The sequence below is a fragment of the Myotis myotis genome, unplaced genomic scaffold (assembly GCF_014108235.1).
Source record: "Myotis myotis isolate mMyoMyo1 unplaced genomic scaffold, mMyoMyo1.p scaffold_m19_p_2, whole genome shotgun sequence".
Lineage (NCBI taxonomy): Eukaryota > Metazoa > Chordata > Mammalia > Chiroptera > Vespertilionidae > Myotis > Myotis myotis.
In genome coordinates this window covers 55,729,803-55,746,710 of record NW_023416324.1, presented here as the reverse complement: position 1 = coordinate 55,746,710, position 16,908 = coordinate 55,729,803, and the positions used below count along the sequence as shown (strand labels likewise).

General features: G+C 42.8%; 1 protein-coding gene across 2 annotated transcripts in view; it reads right to left on the bottom strand.

The window, feature by feature from the left end:
• AK5 (adenylate kinase 5) overlaps nt 1–16,908 on the bottom strand; it is a 210,446-nt gene that overhangs the window by 64,476 nt on the left and 129,062 nt on the right. For both annotated transcript variants that reach the window (XM_036351095.1, XM_036351094.1), the window contains exon 8: nt 14,444–14,520. In XM_036351095.1, the coding sequence (XP_036206988.1) occupies nt 14,444–14,520 (77 nt within the window). The remainder of the gene's footprint in view (nt 1–14,443; nt 14,521–16,908) is intronic.

The following is a 16,908-nucleotide window of genomic DNA, read 5'->3' as shown; positions in this document are numbered from 1 at the left end:
GCCTGCACCCTCTCCAATCTGGGACCCCTCGGATCGAGCTTAAACCGGCAGTTGGACATCCTTCTCACAATCCGGGACTGCTGATTCCTAACTGCTCACCTGCCTGCCTGCCTGATCGCCCCCAACTGCCCCCCCTGCTGGCCTGGTTGCCCCCAACTGCCCCCCCCATCCCCCTCCCCCCCCGCCAGCCTGGTTGCCTCATGCAGCCTGCTGTTCAGTCATTTGGTCATCCCTCACTAACCCCCCTGCCGGCCTGGTCACCCCAGGGAGCCTACTGTTCGGTCGTCTGTCCGGTTGTTTTGGTCTTGAGAGCCCCTGGCTTTTTATATATTAGGATAATTTAGAAGAACAACCTTATCTAAAAACCATCTTCTTTAGAATTGTTTTGTCCCATCTCAATAATCTTTGCTTTATTGAAGCATATCTGATTAGAAAGAAGTGGAAATACTGAAATATTACTTTTTATACCCTCTGACTCAGTAATCCCAGTATTAGGAGTCTCTCCTAGGGTAATAATAAGAGATTTGGGCAAAGTTTATGTGCAATGGTATGCCAGAGCAGCATTACAGTTGTCACTTGAACAGTGTGGGGGTTAGGGTGCAGATGCCCTGTACAGTTGAAAATCCATTTATAACTTTTGACTCCCCAAAAACTTAACAAAAAATAGCCTACTATTGACCAGAGCCTTACGGATAACACATTTTGTTGATTAACATTTTGTATGTTATATGTAATATATATTGTATTACAATAAAATAAACTAGAGAAAGGAAAACGTATTTTAAAAAAATCATCAGGAAGAGATAATGTGTTTACAGTATTTATTGAAAAAGAAAATCCAGGTATAAGTGGATCTGTGTTATTCAAGGGTCAACCATATTTATATCAGTGAAAAGATAAAAAGAAAAGGTGCCCTGAAGTGGGGGAATGATGAAAATAGATATAGCATACATATAGAATTATATTTTATGCTGCCATTAAAATGTGTTTACAAAAATTATTGAATAACATGGGAAATTCTATATTATTACATGAAAATTTTTTTATTGTAACTTTATTAAATATCTATCAATCAAGGAAATATTAATTCTTTATACTTATTATGAATTCCTATAGCATGTAGTTTTGCTTTTACAAATAAGAAAATAACAAGGAAATAAAAACATATTATGTATCAAGAGAGAAGCAGTTGCAGACTTTCTTACAACCTTAGACATCTGTTCATATGGCTTTGCCTGTAAAGAGATGAACCCCTATGATTCAAAATATTAGGAAGAAAATACAAGCTTTTTTTTGTTTTTTAGGGAGTAGGGCGAGGAGAGGTTTTCTGGGGGTCATTATTATAGATTTGGGGCAGCAGCATGACTTACTGGAAAGAGGAAAGAGGAGTTTGTGCAGACATTAGTGGTGTGACCTTCGGGATAATGATATTTTCCTCTCAGGGTTGTGGTGAGGCTTAAACCAGATCATGACAGTTCCTGGCACAGGACAGGCACTCAATAAAAGCTGTTGACTCTGGATTTTCTTCAAGGTTATGAATAGACAGTAAAAACCGGCAAGTTTTAGGTTGGTTCTCTGCTGGTTTCCCCAGACAAGATTAATTAAAAAGCAAAGTGGTCTGAAAAGGAATGTTGTCACATCTGCTGCTTAGAACCAAGTGTGTTCTTCGTGAGTCATCACACGTCTACGTTAAAGACAAGACGAGGAAACAAAAAGCCCCGTACCTACCACCACGTGGCTTGCCTCAAAAGCCCATCCCATCTGTTCCTCTCTGGCCCCTTCCCGCTCCTGACCTCGTGGGAAATTCTATGAAAAGCACCGAAGAGGTAAATGGGCTCTGACTGTTTTTGATTCACTTTCACCCCAAACCCCTGTCTTCCTCTGGATCCTGGTATTGAAAGTCGTTTCCTGGTTTCCCAAGGTCCCCTGGCCCACGGAGGGCTATCCTGAAGTGGAGCTATAGTGTGATGGTTAAAACCTGGTCTCAGGGATGTCTGGCTGCCTGGTTTTGAATCTTTGACCTGTTAACATCTCTGCGCTCAGTTCTACATCTGTAAAATGGGGGCAATAACAAAGTCTCCAAAGTTGTGGTGATATGCTTAATGCATGCAAAGTGCTTCGAATCGTGCCTGAAACATAGAAAGCGATCAAGAAATTCTAGTTATTATTATTATTATTGCTTTTCCTCCAGGTTCTTGCTCTAAAAATATCTCATAATATAAGGCTAGAAAGCAACTTCCTCAGCAAGGAGGATGTGGAGCTTAGAAGCACAGGCTCTGGCGCTGACATCAGATAGAGTGGAGTTGTGTCCCTCTAGCTGTGTGGCCTGGGGCAAGTTGCTTAATACCGCTGAGTCTCAACTGCAACTTGGGACTGTGGGTAGGGTTGTTAAGACAATTGAATAATGCTTAGCACTGTGACTGATTTGGGGTAGGCACTTAATACATTTGAGCTATTATATTGTTCTAAGGGTATTATGATCTCATTTAGTCCTCACAAAAACCCTATTTTGCAAGTGAGGAAACTTTGGCAAAGAAAAGTTCAAGGCCACACAATCAGTAATTGGCAGAACCAGAACTCGAATCCAGGCAGTCTGACTGCCAGCCCGGGGTTTTGTCCACTGTAGTCCCCTGTGCACCAGTACCTCTGCTTGATAATAACGAATTTTTTCTTACTTCAAGGTCAATGGCCGACAAGGAACAGGTTTCTACTCCTCCTAGCAGGTTATCCTTAGCAATGTTCTAAGATGATGAAAATGTTACTCAGCTGCAGTTAGTTTCATTTGATTCAATGATATAAGTTAACTAGAGGCCCGGTGCAGGAAATTCATGCATGGGAGGGGGCGTCCCCTAAGCCCAGCCTGTATCCTCTCCAATCCGGGACCCCCTGGGATCGGGCCTAAATTGGCAGTCGGACATCCCTCTTATAATCGAGGACGCTGGCTCCTAACTGCTCACCTGCCTGATCGCCCTTAACTGCCCCCCTGCCAACCTGATTACCCCTAAATGCCTCTGCCTGATCGCCCCTAACTACCCCCCTGCCAGCCTGGTTGCTCCCAACTAACCCCCCTCCCCCCACTGGCCTGGTTACCCTCAACTGCCCCCCTTGCTGGCCTGGTCACCCCTTATTGCCCCCCCGCCGGCCTGGTTGCCCCCAACTGCCCCCCCCCCACCGGTTTGGTTGCCCCCAACTGCCCCTCTGCCGGCCTGGTTGGCCCACGCAGCCTGCTGTTCAGTCGTTTGGTCGTCCCTCACTAACCCCCTTGCTGGCGTTGTTGCCCCACGCAGCCTGCTGTTTGGTCGTCCACCCGGTTGTTTTGGTTGTGATGGCCCCTGGCTTTTTATATATTAGGATGTTGAAAAATTGAGAGATAACTCTAGGGATACAGTATCACCCCTACCCCTAACCCCCTTAGATTCTCCAGAAATGGGATTCAGGAACTAAAGTAGGTTAGTGGAGGTGATATTTAGATATTTCTGTGATAATGGTGGTGGTAGATGATGACACACACACACACACACACACACACACACACACACACACCCCTTGGCTCTTCTTAAACAAATAGACTCAGAGGTGGAAAAGACCTTAGGAGGCATATAATTTTCCCAGCCACAGAAATCACTGGTTTTTAAAAACATCCCTGAGGAATGGTAACCTAGAATTTGAATATCTTCCATGAGGTAGTCAACTAGATAACACTATTTAGGAAACTCGTTATATATTGATCAAAGGGAATTCTATCTCTTTGTAATTTCCAACTCCAGAGCCCACTTGTCTCTTACACAAAGAAGCAGAAATCTAATTCCCTCGTCTACAATATAGTCCCTTATGGAATGGAATTGCTTCATTGAATAGTTGATTATGGAGCATGAGTCAGGGGCTGTACAAAAGGCAGTGGGAACAGAGTTTAAGACCACAAACTCCACCAGCCAAGGTGAGCACAGGCTAACAGGAGCCTGGTCAGGAAAATGTGCTCCTTCACTTGGGTATTTCCTGATCCTTCACCTCTTGTGGGATAGTTTTTGGATTCTTTCACATCCCAGCTACCCTCCTTTGAAAACATGTGAATTAAAAATAATTTTCTCGAACCTTTCATGCATGTGGGTCTCTAGCTCCCATATATGTGGAGTTCCCATACATATGTATGCATTAAATTTGGTTATTTTCTCTTGCTAAAAAAATAATAATTTTCCTATCATTGCCATATAAATTTGTTTTATTCCTTGTCCTGCAATTTCAGTTTATAGAATGTCAGACTTCTTCCTATACTTCCCTTTAAACTTCTTCTTCATTCAGTTTATAGAGAGAGTATTTCTGAATTGCCACTCTCTACTCTGTCCAGCACTGTGCAAGGAATTGAGGAATTACAGAGAAGTGTGCATTGGCCGTTCCCGTCGGTATAATATACTGGGGGAGAAAGACACGGACACAAATAGCCACAATCCCTGTGACAACTGCTATCATGGAAATAGGAACAAATGCTGGTAAAAGTAAGGAAAGTCTGTGGAAAGTTTTGACGATGGTACTGGAATCCCAAGAAAATTCTTTATTTTCACTATTTTATTATTTTCTTCAGCTCTGTGCTATTACTTAAGTTATTTTGAAGAGAGGTCCTAAAGTTGTAAACCTGTTGTTCTATATTTTCTATCTACATTGAAAACAGGATATGAGACACTTACAGTAAATAATCATCATGCTAAGCTTTGTATAACCATATGTATGGTGCTTTACATTTGCTAATATGCCTTGATAGAAATTGGCTCTTTGATCTTCACATTATTTTCTTCATTTTATAGATTTGAAAACTGAGGGTCAGAGAAGTCAGTGATGTGACAAAGTGGCAGAACCAGAACTCAAACCACAACACCAACCCTAATAAAAATGTGGATTCAACACGAAAATGGAAATAAGGATATACACGACCTGAAACCTCATAAAGAGAGAAAGATAACTCATCAGTGGGTGAACAACGGTAACTCTGCTCCTTGGCAACCAACTTAAAGGAGCAAAGTGCAACCTCATTACATCCCTCCTCTGCCAACTCGCCTGTGTTTGCTTTTCAGGTCTTTGTGCACTCCCCACCCTTACTTCTGCAAATACATCATAATCCCAGGAGGTCAGTTGGTTTTCCATTAACAACAGTTTCCCGTTCTTAAGGCCCCGGGCTCATTAGATGACAGGTCACACATGAGTTCTATTTCCTTCCCTTTATAAGGCAGTGACACTATTGTGTTATCACAAATATTTTCATTTTGCCTTTAAAATGACAGGGCATTCAAGTTATTCTTGTTAATAAGATGTCATAGGAGCTTATGAAATCAGCTACAAGAATAATAGGGTTTTTGAAAAGAGAAAAGCAGTCTCTACTGATCAGTCCTTCCCACGGTTTTACCCCTGGAGTATATCCGATTGCTTTGGAAAAAAAATTCTATCAGTTCTTATTTCCTTTGCAAAGATCTCTCTTACAGTCCTGTGACGGTGCATGGCAGATGTGCGCAGTGATGAGGCATTTACCTCTATGTCTTCATGTGTGGAAATATGTCAAACTCCTGGCTCAAAATGGTAACCTAAGTGATATAATGTTGCTGGTTTTTATTAAATTAAAATTATTGGGGTGGCATTGGTTAATACATTATACAAGTTTCACGTGTACAATTCTATGATACATCATCTGTATTTGTGTGCTCACCTCTCAAAGTCTAGTCTCCTGTCATATATATTTTGCCCCTTTATTTCTTCATCCTCCTTCCACCCTTCTTTCTCCCTCATAACCACTGCTGTTGCCTGTGTCTATGAGTTTGTTTGTTGCTTTCTGTTTTACATCCCACATACAAATTAGCTTATATGGTTCCTGACCTTTTCCATCTGTAATGTCACTGTTTAATATTTAATACCTACACTGAAAATAAGGACATTCCAGACTTTGCAATCAAGAATGGTGAAAACATTTCTTATTAATTTATGAGGTTTAATAATGGGACTTGTCTTTCTTTTATAGAATCAATTAGCTCTAGGCCGCCCATGGCCAGTGGAGACAGTCGGGAAGGGCTGGCTTCCTGAGCCTGCACCAGCTATTTTTGTTTTAGTGTTGGAAACAGCTAGACTTATATCTTTCTGATCTCAGTCCCTCTCCAACATCCCTGCTTTCATTTTTCCCATAGGCCCCCCCAGTACTTTTCACCACCAACTACAAGTGCTGAGAAGGGAACCTGCCTATTCCAGCTTCCCAGGCCTTGTAGGACTTGTCACAAAAACCTGATTTTCCCATCAGAACTGGACTCAGTGTATCAGATACAACTTGGTAAGTCCCCAAATTATGATCAGTGCTGTGTTACTCAAATATACCGCATTGGGAATGACACCGTGTTAATCAGCTTTACAAATACAGGCTAACACATGTTTTGGCTAAATGCAATATTTCTTGATGTAGAAGCTGAGTATCACAATGGAAGTTCAGTTAAAATACATATTTACTAAATGAATGGGGAAAAAATGGAAAAGGATCACTTGGTCAAAGTAAATTTTGAGGCACTAACGTCAAATGGACTATTGGACTGCTTGCCTACTCTGTTGTTTCCTGAGTCCGCGCTCAGCTGGTTCCACAACACAGCCCTCCACTTACTTCAAACCTCACACTCTTAATGGCCAGCTCTGTCTCTGGAAATCATCGAAGAGGAATTCACAACTTCCCACCATTACACATGCAAACCCATCCCATCCGTCTTCCTTGTTATAACCCACATGTGGTCCTTCCTCCCTGTACTTTAGAATCCAGCCCTCCTGCATTTCGAGAAATCTTCCTCTCTCTTGTAAATTCTCCTTCTCTCTAGTGGGTGGATCCTTCCTATGAATTTTTAAACATGGAGTATCTTCCATTGCAAACAAACAAAAAACAAGTGAAGATAACTTCCCCCAACAGCCCTCTGTAAGGTCCACAATTTCCTCCATGTTTCTATATACAATGCCCATTTTCCAGTCTCCCTCTTCCTCATCTCATCAATATTTGACACTCTCTGCTCATTGAAATACTGTTTTATTTTTTGGGACCCCCCACATTTTACTAACTTTCCTCTTATCTCTCTAACAGCTTCTTCTACATCTTTCTTGCCGCCTCATCTTCCTTCACGCAGCCTTTAAATTTCCTCAGTGCTTAGCTATGGACCCTCTTCTCTTCTCAAGTCTCTTCTCTTTCTCCAAGGGCTGCATCTCCACTTACAGCTTCAGCTTCTACCGTATTCAGCAGCTCACCAACGAATAGATCTTCCCTCTAAGCACCAGACCTGTGCCGGGAGCCGGTCCATGCTTGCTGTTTCAAGGGACCTGGCATATATGGCATACTGTTCTTAATATGTTTGCTCACCTTCTTGGCACTATGTGTTTTAACCAAGGTCTCTGAGAAAGGTTGTTTCCCCAGGTAGGGATTTTCCCCTGAAGTTAGGGAGGGAATAAAACCTCTTAACTAAGTGCCAGGCAGGTAATTAATCACTTTAACTACGAACAATCATGCTTAAGCTGCATAATCTTTACTCCCTGGAATGGAGATAAGAAACGCCCTAACCTTTGGAATAGAGATTGATAGGATTGGAATCAACTGGTATAAATACAGATGTAACAAGACAGAACTAAGAAGACAGAACCAAGAAGACAGAACCTACACACAGAACTTAGAAGACAGAACTTAGAAGACAGAACTTAGAACACAGAACTTAGAACACAGAACTAAGAAGACAGAACCTACACAGAACCTAGAGACAGAAGAACTTCGCTGGAGAGAACATGGCAAAAGATCCTGCACTGAACCTGACTACAGAAATTGGCAAGAGATCCTGGCTAGAGATCCTGGCTAGGCTGCTGATCAACTGAACGCTGTCTCTGTGTCATTCCTTCTTCGCCGACTCCATCCACACCTTTGGGGACCCCTGGACCCGCTGGGGTTGGACCCCGGCAGACCTGTATATTTAACTCTTCACTCGAATTCTCCATTTGGATGGGTTAAGGCCCTTGGAACTCTAAAATTACACCTGTGCTCTTTCCTTATGCAACGGGTGTTTTCTTACTGTTCTTTCTCGGTGAATGCCACTGCCATCCACCCAGCTGTACAATTTAAAAACCGAGGCATCATCTTCAACAGTTCACTTTCCCTTGGCTCTTGTATCCATTCCAACATGAAGTCCTGTTGATTTTGCCTCAGAAGTCCCTCTCAAATACGTCCTTTTCTGTCCATCTCCTTCACCCTGCTCTAGTGGAATGCAGCATCCAGGATCTTTTGTCTGGGCCACTGCAGCTTCCCACTGGACTCCCTAGATGTATTCCTGTCTCCCTCCAAAGTGCTGTGCACATTGCAGCCAGAACATTTTTAAAAAGCACAAATATAATGTTGACACATCCTCCTGCCTCCCTTCTCCAAAACATAACTCTTCAAGGCTTCCCACTGCTCTTAGGATAAACACCTAACCAGCTCTACAGAGCCCTAATCTCCAGACTCTGTAGAACCTGTTACCGCCTCCCCTTACAGAGCACTCCAGCCGCACCGGCCTTTCAGATGTCATGCTTCTTCCTGATTCTATGTGCTATTTCCTTTTCCCAACCACCCCTTTTGACCCCCTATGCTTTCTTCTTATCTCACTTTATTGCGTATACCTGGTTACCTCTTACCACACCTACACATTGCACTATGTATTTTCCCCAAGCCCTGAACACAGTCTTAATTACCACATATTTATTTATGTGATTATTTTATTATTATCTATTTCTACAATAAGCTCCAGGAGAGTAGGAACCATGCCTTCTTTTGCTTATATTATATTCCCACAGTACCTTATATAGAGTTGGGCGCATCAAATATTCTCAATATTAGTTGAATGGATACGCACGTTAATAAAGTTGAAGGCATGGGCATAGATGAAGCGTTGGTGTAGGGAGAGAAGAGGGTCTATGATGGAATTTGGTGAACACACATTTTAAGGGGAAGGTAGGAAAAGAAAAACCATGTTGAGGGGAGGAGAAGAAAAAATGATCAAAGGAGTCAAGAGTTTTGAGAAAGCAGAAAGTGCCACCAGTGTCCGGGGCCCAGACATTGTAAGCACTGAGAGCTACCCTCCTGACATGGCAGTGAGGAGATGCTTCTTAATGGTCTCTTCAGGGAACAGAGCAGGCAGAAGCTGGTGTATAAGCAGAATGGGAGGTGAGAACACAGAATCATGGGAGCTGACTTCTCTTTCCCCAAATTTGGGGTTGAAGGAAAGTGAAAGAGTCCCCCACTTGACATTTCTGTGACACTTGGCACTGTTTATGGCTTTTCCTTTCTTCAAAGTGGAGCTGGTGGGGTGGTAGACAGAAAAAGAAAGATACTTTGAGGATGAGAGCTTTGATAGAGAAAGCAATGCACATTAATAAATCAAGGTCCCAGGAGAGATGAAAAAGATGAGATTAAGGATGTGGGTGGACAGTGAGCCTGGAGATACTGTTGTTAGGGGCATATGTATGTATTTTGGGGGTAGTGACCCCTTTATCCTTATGAAATGTCTCTTTATCCCTGATAACTTTCCTTGCTCTGGAGTCTGCTCTGTCTAAAATTAACATAGTTACTCCTGCTATCTTTTGATGAGTGTTAGCATGGCGTATCTTTCTCTGGACCTTTATGTTAATAACAAAACATTCCTAATTCCTCCCTCCTGTCCCTTGCATCATAGCTGTCACTCATTTCACTTATACTTAGCACACACTATCAAGTATATTGTTGCTATGACTGTTTTGAACAAACTGCGGCCTGTTAGAGCAATTAAGAATGAGAAAAATAAAAGTTTTTTTACTTTCACTTATACATTCTCTGGTACTCTTCCTTTCTTTATGTAGATCTGAATTCTGGCCTGTATCCTTTTCCTTCTCTCTAAAGAATTTCTTTAAACAGTTCTTACAAGGCAACAAATTTTTGTCCGAGAAAGTGTTTATTTCTCCTTCTCTATAGAAAAGCAAATTTTTTTCCCCTCTGGCTTCTTTTCATTGACTTACTGCAGTTTGAATATGATATGCCTAGGTGTAATTTTAAAAATGTTTATCCTATTTAGTGTTCTTTCAGCTTCCTATATCTGTGGGCTGGTATCTGACATTAATTTTGGGGAAATTCTCAGTTATTATTACTTCAAATATTTCTTCTCTTCCTTTCTTCCTCTCACAGTAATCCCATTACAGGTATATTATATCCTTTGTCATTGGCCCGCATTTCTTGAATACGCTGTTCTCTTTTTCTCCCAGCCTTTTTTTCTCTTTGCCTTTCAGTTTGGGGAGTTCCTATTGTCATATCTTCACGCTCCGGGTTCTTTCCTCAGCCATTTCCAGTCCATTCATGAGCCCCTCACAGGCATTCTTCATTTCTGCTGGTGATTTTTATCCTTAGCATTTCTTGTTGATGCTTTTTAGAATTTCCATCTCTCTACTTACATTATCCACCTGTTCTTGTATATTGTCTACTTTTTCCATCTAAGCCCTTAGCATATTAACCAAAGTTTATTAAAAACAAAACGAAACTCCTTTTCTGATAAGCTGAATATCTGGCTCTTGTTCTGATGCTGGTTCAGTCTCTTCAGACTGTGCTTTCACGTCTGAATATGTCTTGTAATTTTTTGTTGGAAGCTGGACACGATGTACTAGGTAAAAGGCACTGCAGTAAATAAGTTTTAGTTGTGTGGTGGGAAGGTGTGGGGAGGATGGGAAGTGCTCTATGAAGGGCATGCAGTCCTGGAATTAGGTCTCAGCCTCCTGGTGAGCCTCACCAGGGCTTCTTAGTTTCTCCCCTTGAAAGTGGGGTGGAGCGGGTGGGAAAGCAGAATGGCTGGAGGTGGAGGGAGTTGGTATTTCCTTTCTCCTAGGTGGTTAAGCTCCCATGAAAGCCCAGCAGCTTAGGTCCTGGGAACAGTTTCTCCTGAGAGCAGCCCTTGTTAGGAAGGAGAGAGTGCTCTGAGTATTTGAAAAAGGTTCCTCCCTCCCTCCCGCTGCCTGAAAAACAAGCAGATTTCTCTCTGACACTGTGGGGACCTGGTCAAGTTCCTGGAGGTGAAACTCACAGAGTGTGGGGGACCTCTCTACCTGGGCCTCCTGGAGTTTTCAACTCTCAGAACTGCCCATAGGAGCCTCTGGCAGTTTGTCAATTACAGCTTGGGTTTCCCAGGGCCCTGGTTCCTGTGGAGATTCTTGTTTGTGGGTTTCTGTTCCCATAAGGTGTGATTCTCTGAGTCTGCCTTATTGCCGACTTTTGGTGTAGTGGTTTGCCTTGTGGCCTCACTTCTCTGACAGACCTGAGAATTGTGGATTTTTCAGTTTGTTCAGCTTTTTACTTGTTGTTAGGGCAGAGTGGTGACTTCTAAGCACCTACATGCCGGATGGAATCCAGGATTGTTCAGACAATTAGCATTCATCCAGCTGAAGCTACGGTGGCCTCTGCCACCCACAGAAAGGCAGCCATTCCTGAAAAGTTCAGTCTAAGTCGAGTTTGGAGCAAGAAAAAAAGGATGTTCACACTTTTAGGGCACTTGTTCTGAATGAGGTAAGCTTCATTCCCTACTTTCCTCAACAGTAATTCTTGGTGGAGTTATCATCATCATTCTCTAGGAGAGGAAACCCTGGCTCAAAAGTGTTAGCACGTTATCAGAAAAATCACATATTAAGTAGAAGGACTAGAAATCATTTTATCAGCTTTTAAAGGAATGGAAATTTACTGAGCACATGCTGTGTACCAGGCTGTGTGGCAGGCATTTTATACACACAGAGCGGAACATAGTCCCTGCGATACAGGAGAATATTGCAACACAGGGTTTTATGGGCCCCCTGGGAGGGACAAGAGAAGAGCTTCCCCAAGGAGAAGCCTGGTTGAAGAAGCATGAGCAGGGGTTATCTGGGGCAGAGGTGATGGGGGCAGGGAGGACTTCGATACAGAGGAAAGAATCTCCACAGGAACCAGTGCCCTGGGAAACCCAAGCTGTAACTGACAAAGCACAGCCCATTTGGGGGAACTGTAAATGGCTTGGTGGGGCCGGGGCGTTCAGTGTGTTTTGAGGATTAGCAAGGGATGAGTTTGGGGAGGGATGTAGGTGGTCAGATTCTAATTTGAAGGTTCCGATGTATGTGGTAAGCGGTTTTATTTTAATTCTGACCTTAATGAGAAGTCAAGAGGGCTTTAAGCAGTGGAATGATGCCATGACTGCCTTTTCTGTTCAGAAAGATGAATTTGATGGGTGAGGAGCCGGGGAAGGGACACGGGTTAGGACACTGTCTCAGGGTCCCGCAGAGGAAGGCAGAAGGTGTGCACCAGGCAGTGGGCCTGGAGGGATGAGGAGCAGTTCCTGCACAGAACTGGCCGGCTTCTGATCAAACTGAGGTAGGGAGGGAGAGAAAGGAAGGAGGTGAGGAAGACGCCCTGGCTTTTGGCTTGGGCAGCTGGGAGAATGGTGGTACCACTCACAGAAATAGGGAAAAGAAAAGGAAGAAGAGATTTTGTGGGGGAAGATGGTGAGTTTGTTTTTGGGCGTGTTGATTTTGAGATGCACATGGGAAATCCAACCGTTGCTGTTTAGCAGACAGACATATCCGAAATCACGGCTATGACTGTGCTTCTCAAAAGAGAGCATGTGCAATGAGGCGTGAAGGGGCTGGAGCACCCACATTGACATAATGAATTGAGAGGAGTGCAATGAGGAAACCAAGAATGAGAGAGCGGGAAGTATGAGGTGCACCAAAAGAGCAATATACTGGGGGGCAAGAGTTTTGTGGTCCAGGCTGGCTCAGTGCTCATGGAATAGATCTCTCTCTTTTCCTGGACACTGAGTAAGCTCTGTTTTCCAGCTTTCTTGCTTGTAGGGAGATGGGAATGTCAAATGGATGAGAAGAGGTAATGTGCAATTAACAGCATGTCTGCTTTCCTTATGCCCCTTTCCTTCCCATGCATATTCCCTTTGGAAGTCACATGTAAAAAAACCTTTTTGGTCCAGCCGACATGGCTCAGTGATTGAGTGTCCACCTGTGAACCAGGTCATGGTTCGATTCCCGGACAGGTCACATATCCAGTAGGGGGCGTGCAGGAGGCAGCCATCATTGATGTTTCTATCTCTCTTTCCCTCTCCTTTCCTCTCTGAAATCAATAAAAAAATATTTTTTAAAAATATTCCGATATTAACATTTCTTTCAGAATTTTCTGTTATCTCTAGTTTTTGGGGTGTGAAGTCTTTCATTTGTTGAACCAGCTGGATTTCTTGTTATGGTTTTTTCTTTGTGTCGTCTGTAATTTTGGATTGTGAACTCACCTTCAGTAGTGGTTGTCTGGTGTTTGCCTCGGTTGAGATCTTAAGGTTTATCAACTGAAAAGGCTCCAAAAATGTACCAGTGAATGGGTGGCATTTGGAAGGGAGGAAAGGAGGCAGGGAAGGCACTCGAAGTTTATCTCCCCACGGTGAAACCTGTTGTATACCTGTGAGCAAATTACTCTTTGCTTAGTTTTCTTGTGTATGAATAGAGATAATAATTCCTATTTCCCAAAGAGGTTGTGAGATACTCAAATGAACAAACTTAGCACTATGTTTATGTATGTATTAAGCACCTAATAGATGCTAAAGTATAAGTATGTACCATTATATGACTCATCAGTAACTTCTTGCTTTGTGATATAAGGAAAGGAAACTTAACACTTGTGAAAATAACTTCTGCATATGTACGTGAAATGTATAGCCAGCCTTTATATCTGGACAATGGTCAGACCTACCTGCTTTATTTGAGACATATATGAGTTGAAGATGGGGAAAAACCCCAGCCCATGTCCACCTGGCGCTCAGCCATTGCAGAGGAGCTTTGGTGAGAGGTGGGAGGGAGTTTTGGACATTATCCTTTTTTAAAAAACAAGGCCTGATGAGAGGATTGGATCATTTGCCAACTATTTTGGAAGAATAAAATATAGCAGTAGGGAAAGTTCTTCTGCCGAGAAGAAAATGACCCAGATACATTTCTTTGCTTTTATTCCAATAGAAAACATATTTAACTCCCTGGCTGTGTTGCCCTTGGCCATCAGTCCCTTTCAAAAGTTAGACATAGGAAAGCACATCCCCAAACCTGTAGCCAATGCTTATTAATAAATACCTTTGGTTTATTATGGATTAAGTGATAGAGATACAGGCAAATTCTTGGGCAAGATAACTCTGGTAACCTCATTTCTATCGAATGTAACTTTTGACCACAAACCTTTTCTTAATTTATTGCCATTTTATATCTGTGGATAAGGATGAGCTAAAGGACCGAATTTAATGAATGAAAGCTGTAGGCTATTGCGATTTATTACAGGATATATGTTACTGTAAACATTTCTCAAAATGATTTGTAATTCTAATTTTCATGAAACATTAACAAAGGCTAAAATTAAAACTACTTAAACAGCGAAATGCTTTTAGGTTTTAATTACCTGATCTTCATAATCAGATCCTGTGTCAATGATCTCTCCAGAGTCCAACATCATCGGAGAATCAAGGTCACCTGAACCTAAGATTAGAAAGGAAAGGATGACCTAAGGAGGCTGTTTGTGTACATTTCTAGAGCAAACACTCTCCCACTAGGTTTCCATATTGTCCTCATGATTACATTAAATCCACAAACATTTCTAGACTCTTCCCATCTGCCAGGCACTGTTTGACCTGCAGACAGAAAATGCAGGTGCTGTGGACACTGTCTCCACCAGTGATGGCAAACCTTTTGAGCTCTGTGTGCCAGCATTTTGAAAAACCCTAACTTAACTCTGGTGCCGTGTCACATACAGAAATTTTTTTGATATTTGCAACCATGTTAAAACAAAGACTTATATTTTTGATATTTATTGTATATATTTAAATGCCATTTAACAAAGAAAAATCAACCAAAAAAATGAGTTCGCATGTCACCTCTGACACGTGTGCCATAGGTTCGCCATCACTGGTCTCCACCCTTAAGAAGAAGACAAACTTTTGTGAAGGAGATGGATTTGTCCATAGCAAGGTTCAGGGACCAAAAAGAGAGGGTTACTTCTGCCTAGTAATGGAGTGCTGGTGGAGGTGGGATTCTTCATGAGGAATGAATCCATGAGCCTGAACTGTGAGGGTGAATAGGGTTATCCCAGAGGAAAGCAGTTTAGGGGTGTGTGATAGACACTGAGGTGGAGGGAACACCATGAGCCAAGTCCAGAGTGGGAGAAGAGCAAGGGTTCCTAGAAATAAGATATGCTGAATTTGCTCAGTCCATGAGAACCTGAGCTTTCCCTCCAGCCTTTGCATCCCCTAAGTCCCTGAAGGTGAGAAAAATCAGGTCAGCTTAGTGTATTAATAGGATCTTCCCTTCCTGGGTGCCACAGGTTACACTGAATTGCTTACCCAATGGCCCCCAAAGGCTCATAATGGAGCTCCTGGAGCACAACTGATTCATCATCCTCATCTATCAACTCTCTCCTGCTGCGAAATGCAGGGGTGGGCAAAAGTAGGTCTGCAGTAGTCATACAAACCAATAAATAACTAGTAGTACAAGAATAAATGCATACCCGTAAGCCTACTTTTGCCCACCCCTGTAGAAATCACCTAACTAACCAGAAAGACAGAAGTCAGTGCTGCCCATAAAACACTATGCACCCTGTAAGGAAATAAACGACTCTATGTTTCATTTTATACTCGGCCTTGCCAAATAATTCTTGGCCACAATATACAATGAGTAATGTTGAATGAAGATGGAGTTTTGATAAAAACATCTCAGGTATGGACCTCTCCAGAGAGGCTGCTTTCATATTTTCTTCCGAAAAGAGAATCTAAGTAGGTTCTCACATAGTTTTTTTTCTCAACTCTTCCCTTCTCATCATCATCAGCCCTGCTGCTTACCAAACTAAGTACTAAGCAGTCACGCTACTGTTTATTGTTTGTATCTTTAAAATTTTTTTAAAGGATAATGAAGTTTTTCAAAATGGACATAATTGACCCGCCGAACCATTTTGGAAAAGTAGCTACCTGCAGGGTTGCTACTGAGAGTCACATAGGTGTGTGTGGCACAGTGCTAGGCCCTTGACAATTCCATTGTTAATAAGGTGCTTACTAGAATGGAGTGTGGAAGACTATGCACCACACGCTATTAACAGAGTGAGACTAGAGGGGTGATACACAAAAATTTAGTTATACATATATAATTGTTTAAAGTGGAATTATAATAGACTAGAGGCCCGGTGCATGAAATTCATGAATGAGGGGTCTCCTCAGCCCAGTCTGCACCCTCTCCAATCCAGGACCCCTCAGGGGATGTCAAATTGCTGGGATTGGGCCTAAACCAGCATTTGGACATCACTCTCACAATCCAGGACTGCTGGCTCCTAACTGCTCACCTGCCTGCCTGCCTTCCTGACTGCCCCCCCCACCTCCCCCCGCCGCCAGCCTGATCAACCCTAACCGCCTCTGCCTGGTCTCTCCCAACTGGCCCCCTGCTGGCCTGGTTGCCCTCAACTGCCCCCCCCTGTGGGCCTGGTCACTCCCAACTGCCTCCCTGCTGGCCTGGTTGCCCCCAACTGCACCCCCTTGCCAGCCTGGTCACTCCCAACTACTCCCCCACTGCCAGCGTAGTCGCCCCATGCAGCCTGCTGTTCAGTCATTTGGTTGTCCCCCACTAACTCCTTTGCCAGCCTGGTTGCCCCAGACAGCCTGCTGGTCGTTAATGCTACTGTAATGGCATCCTCACAATTTCCATATTCCTCTATTATTAGTATACTTTTTATATCTTTGTGTGTCTGGTATTTTTCGTTCTCTCTCTCTTTTTGCTTTTGGTATTTTTCAAATAAAATCCTATATAATAAAAGCCTAATATGTTAAGTGTCTGGTCATCTGGTCATCTGTTCAACCAATCAAAGCATAATATGCTAATGATATG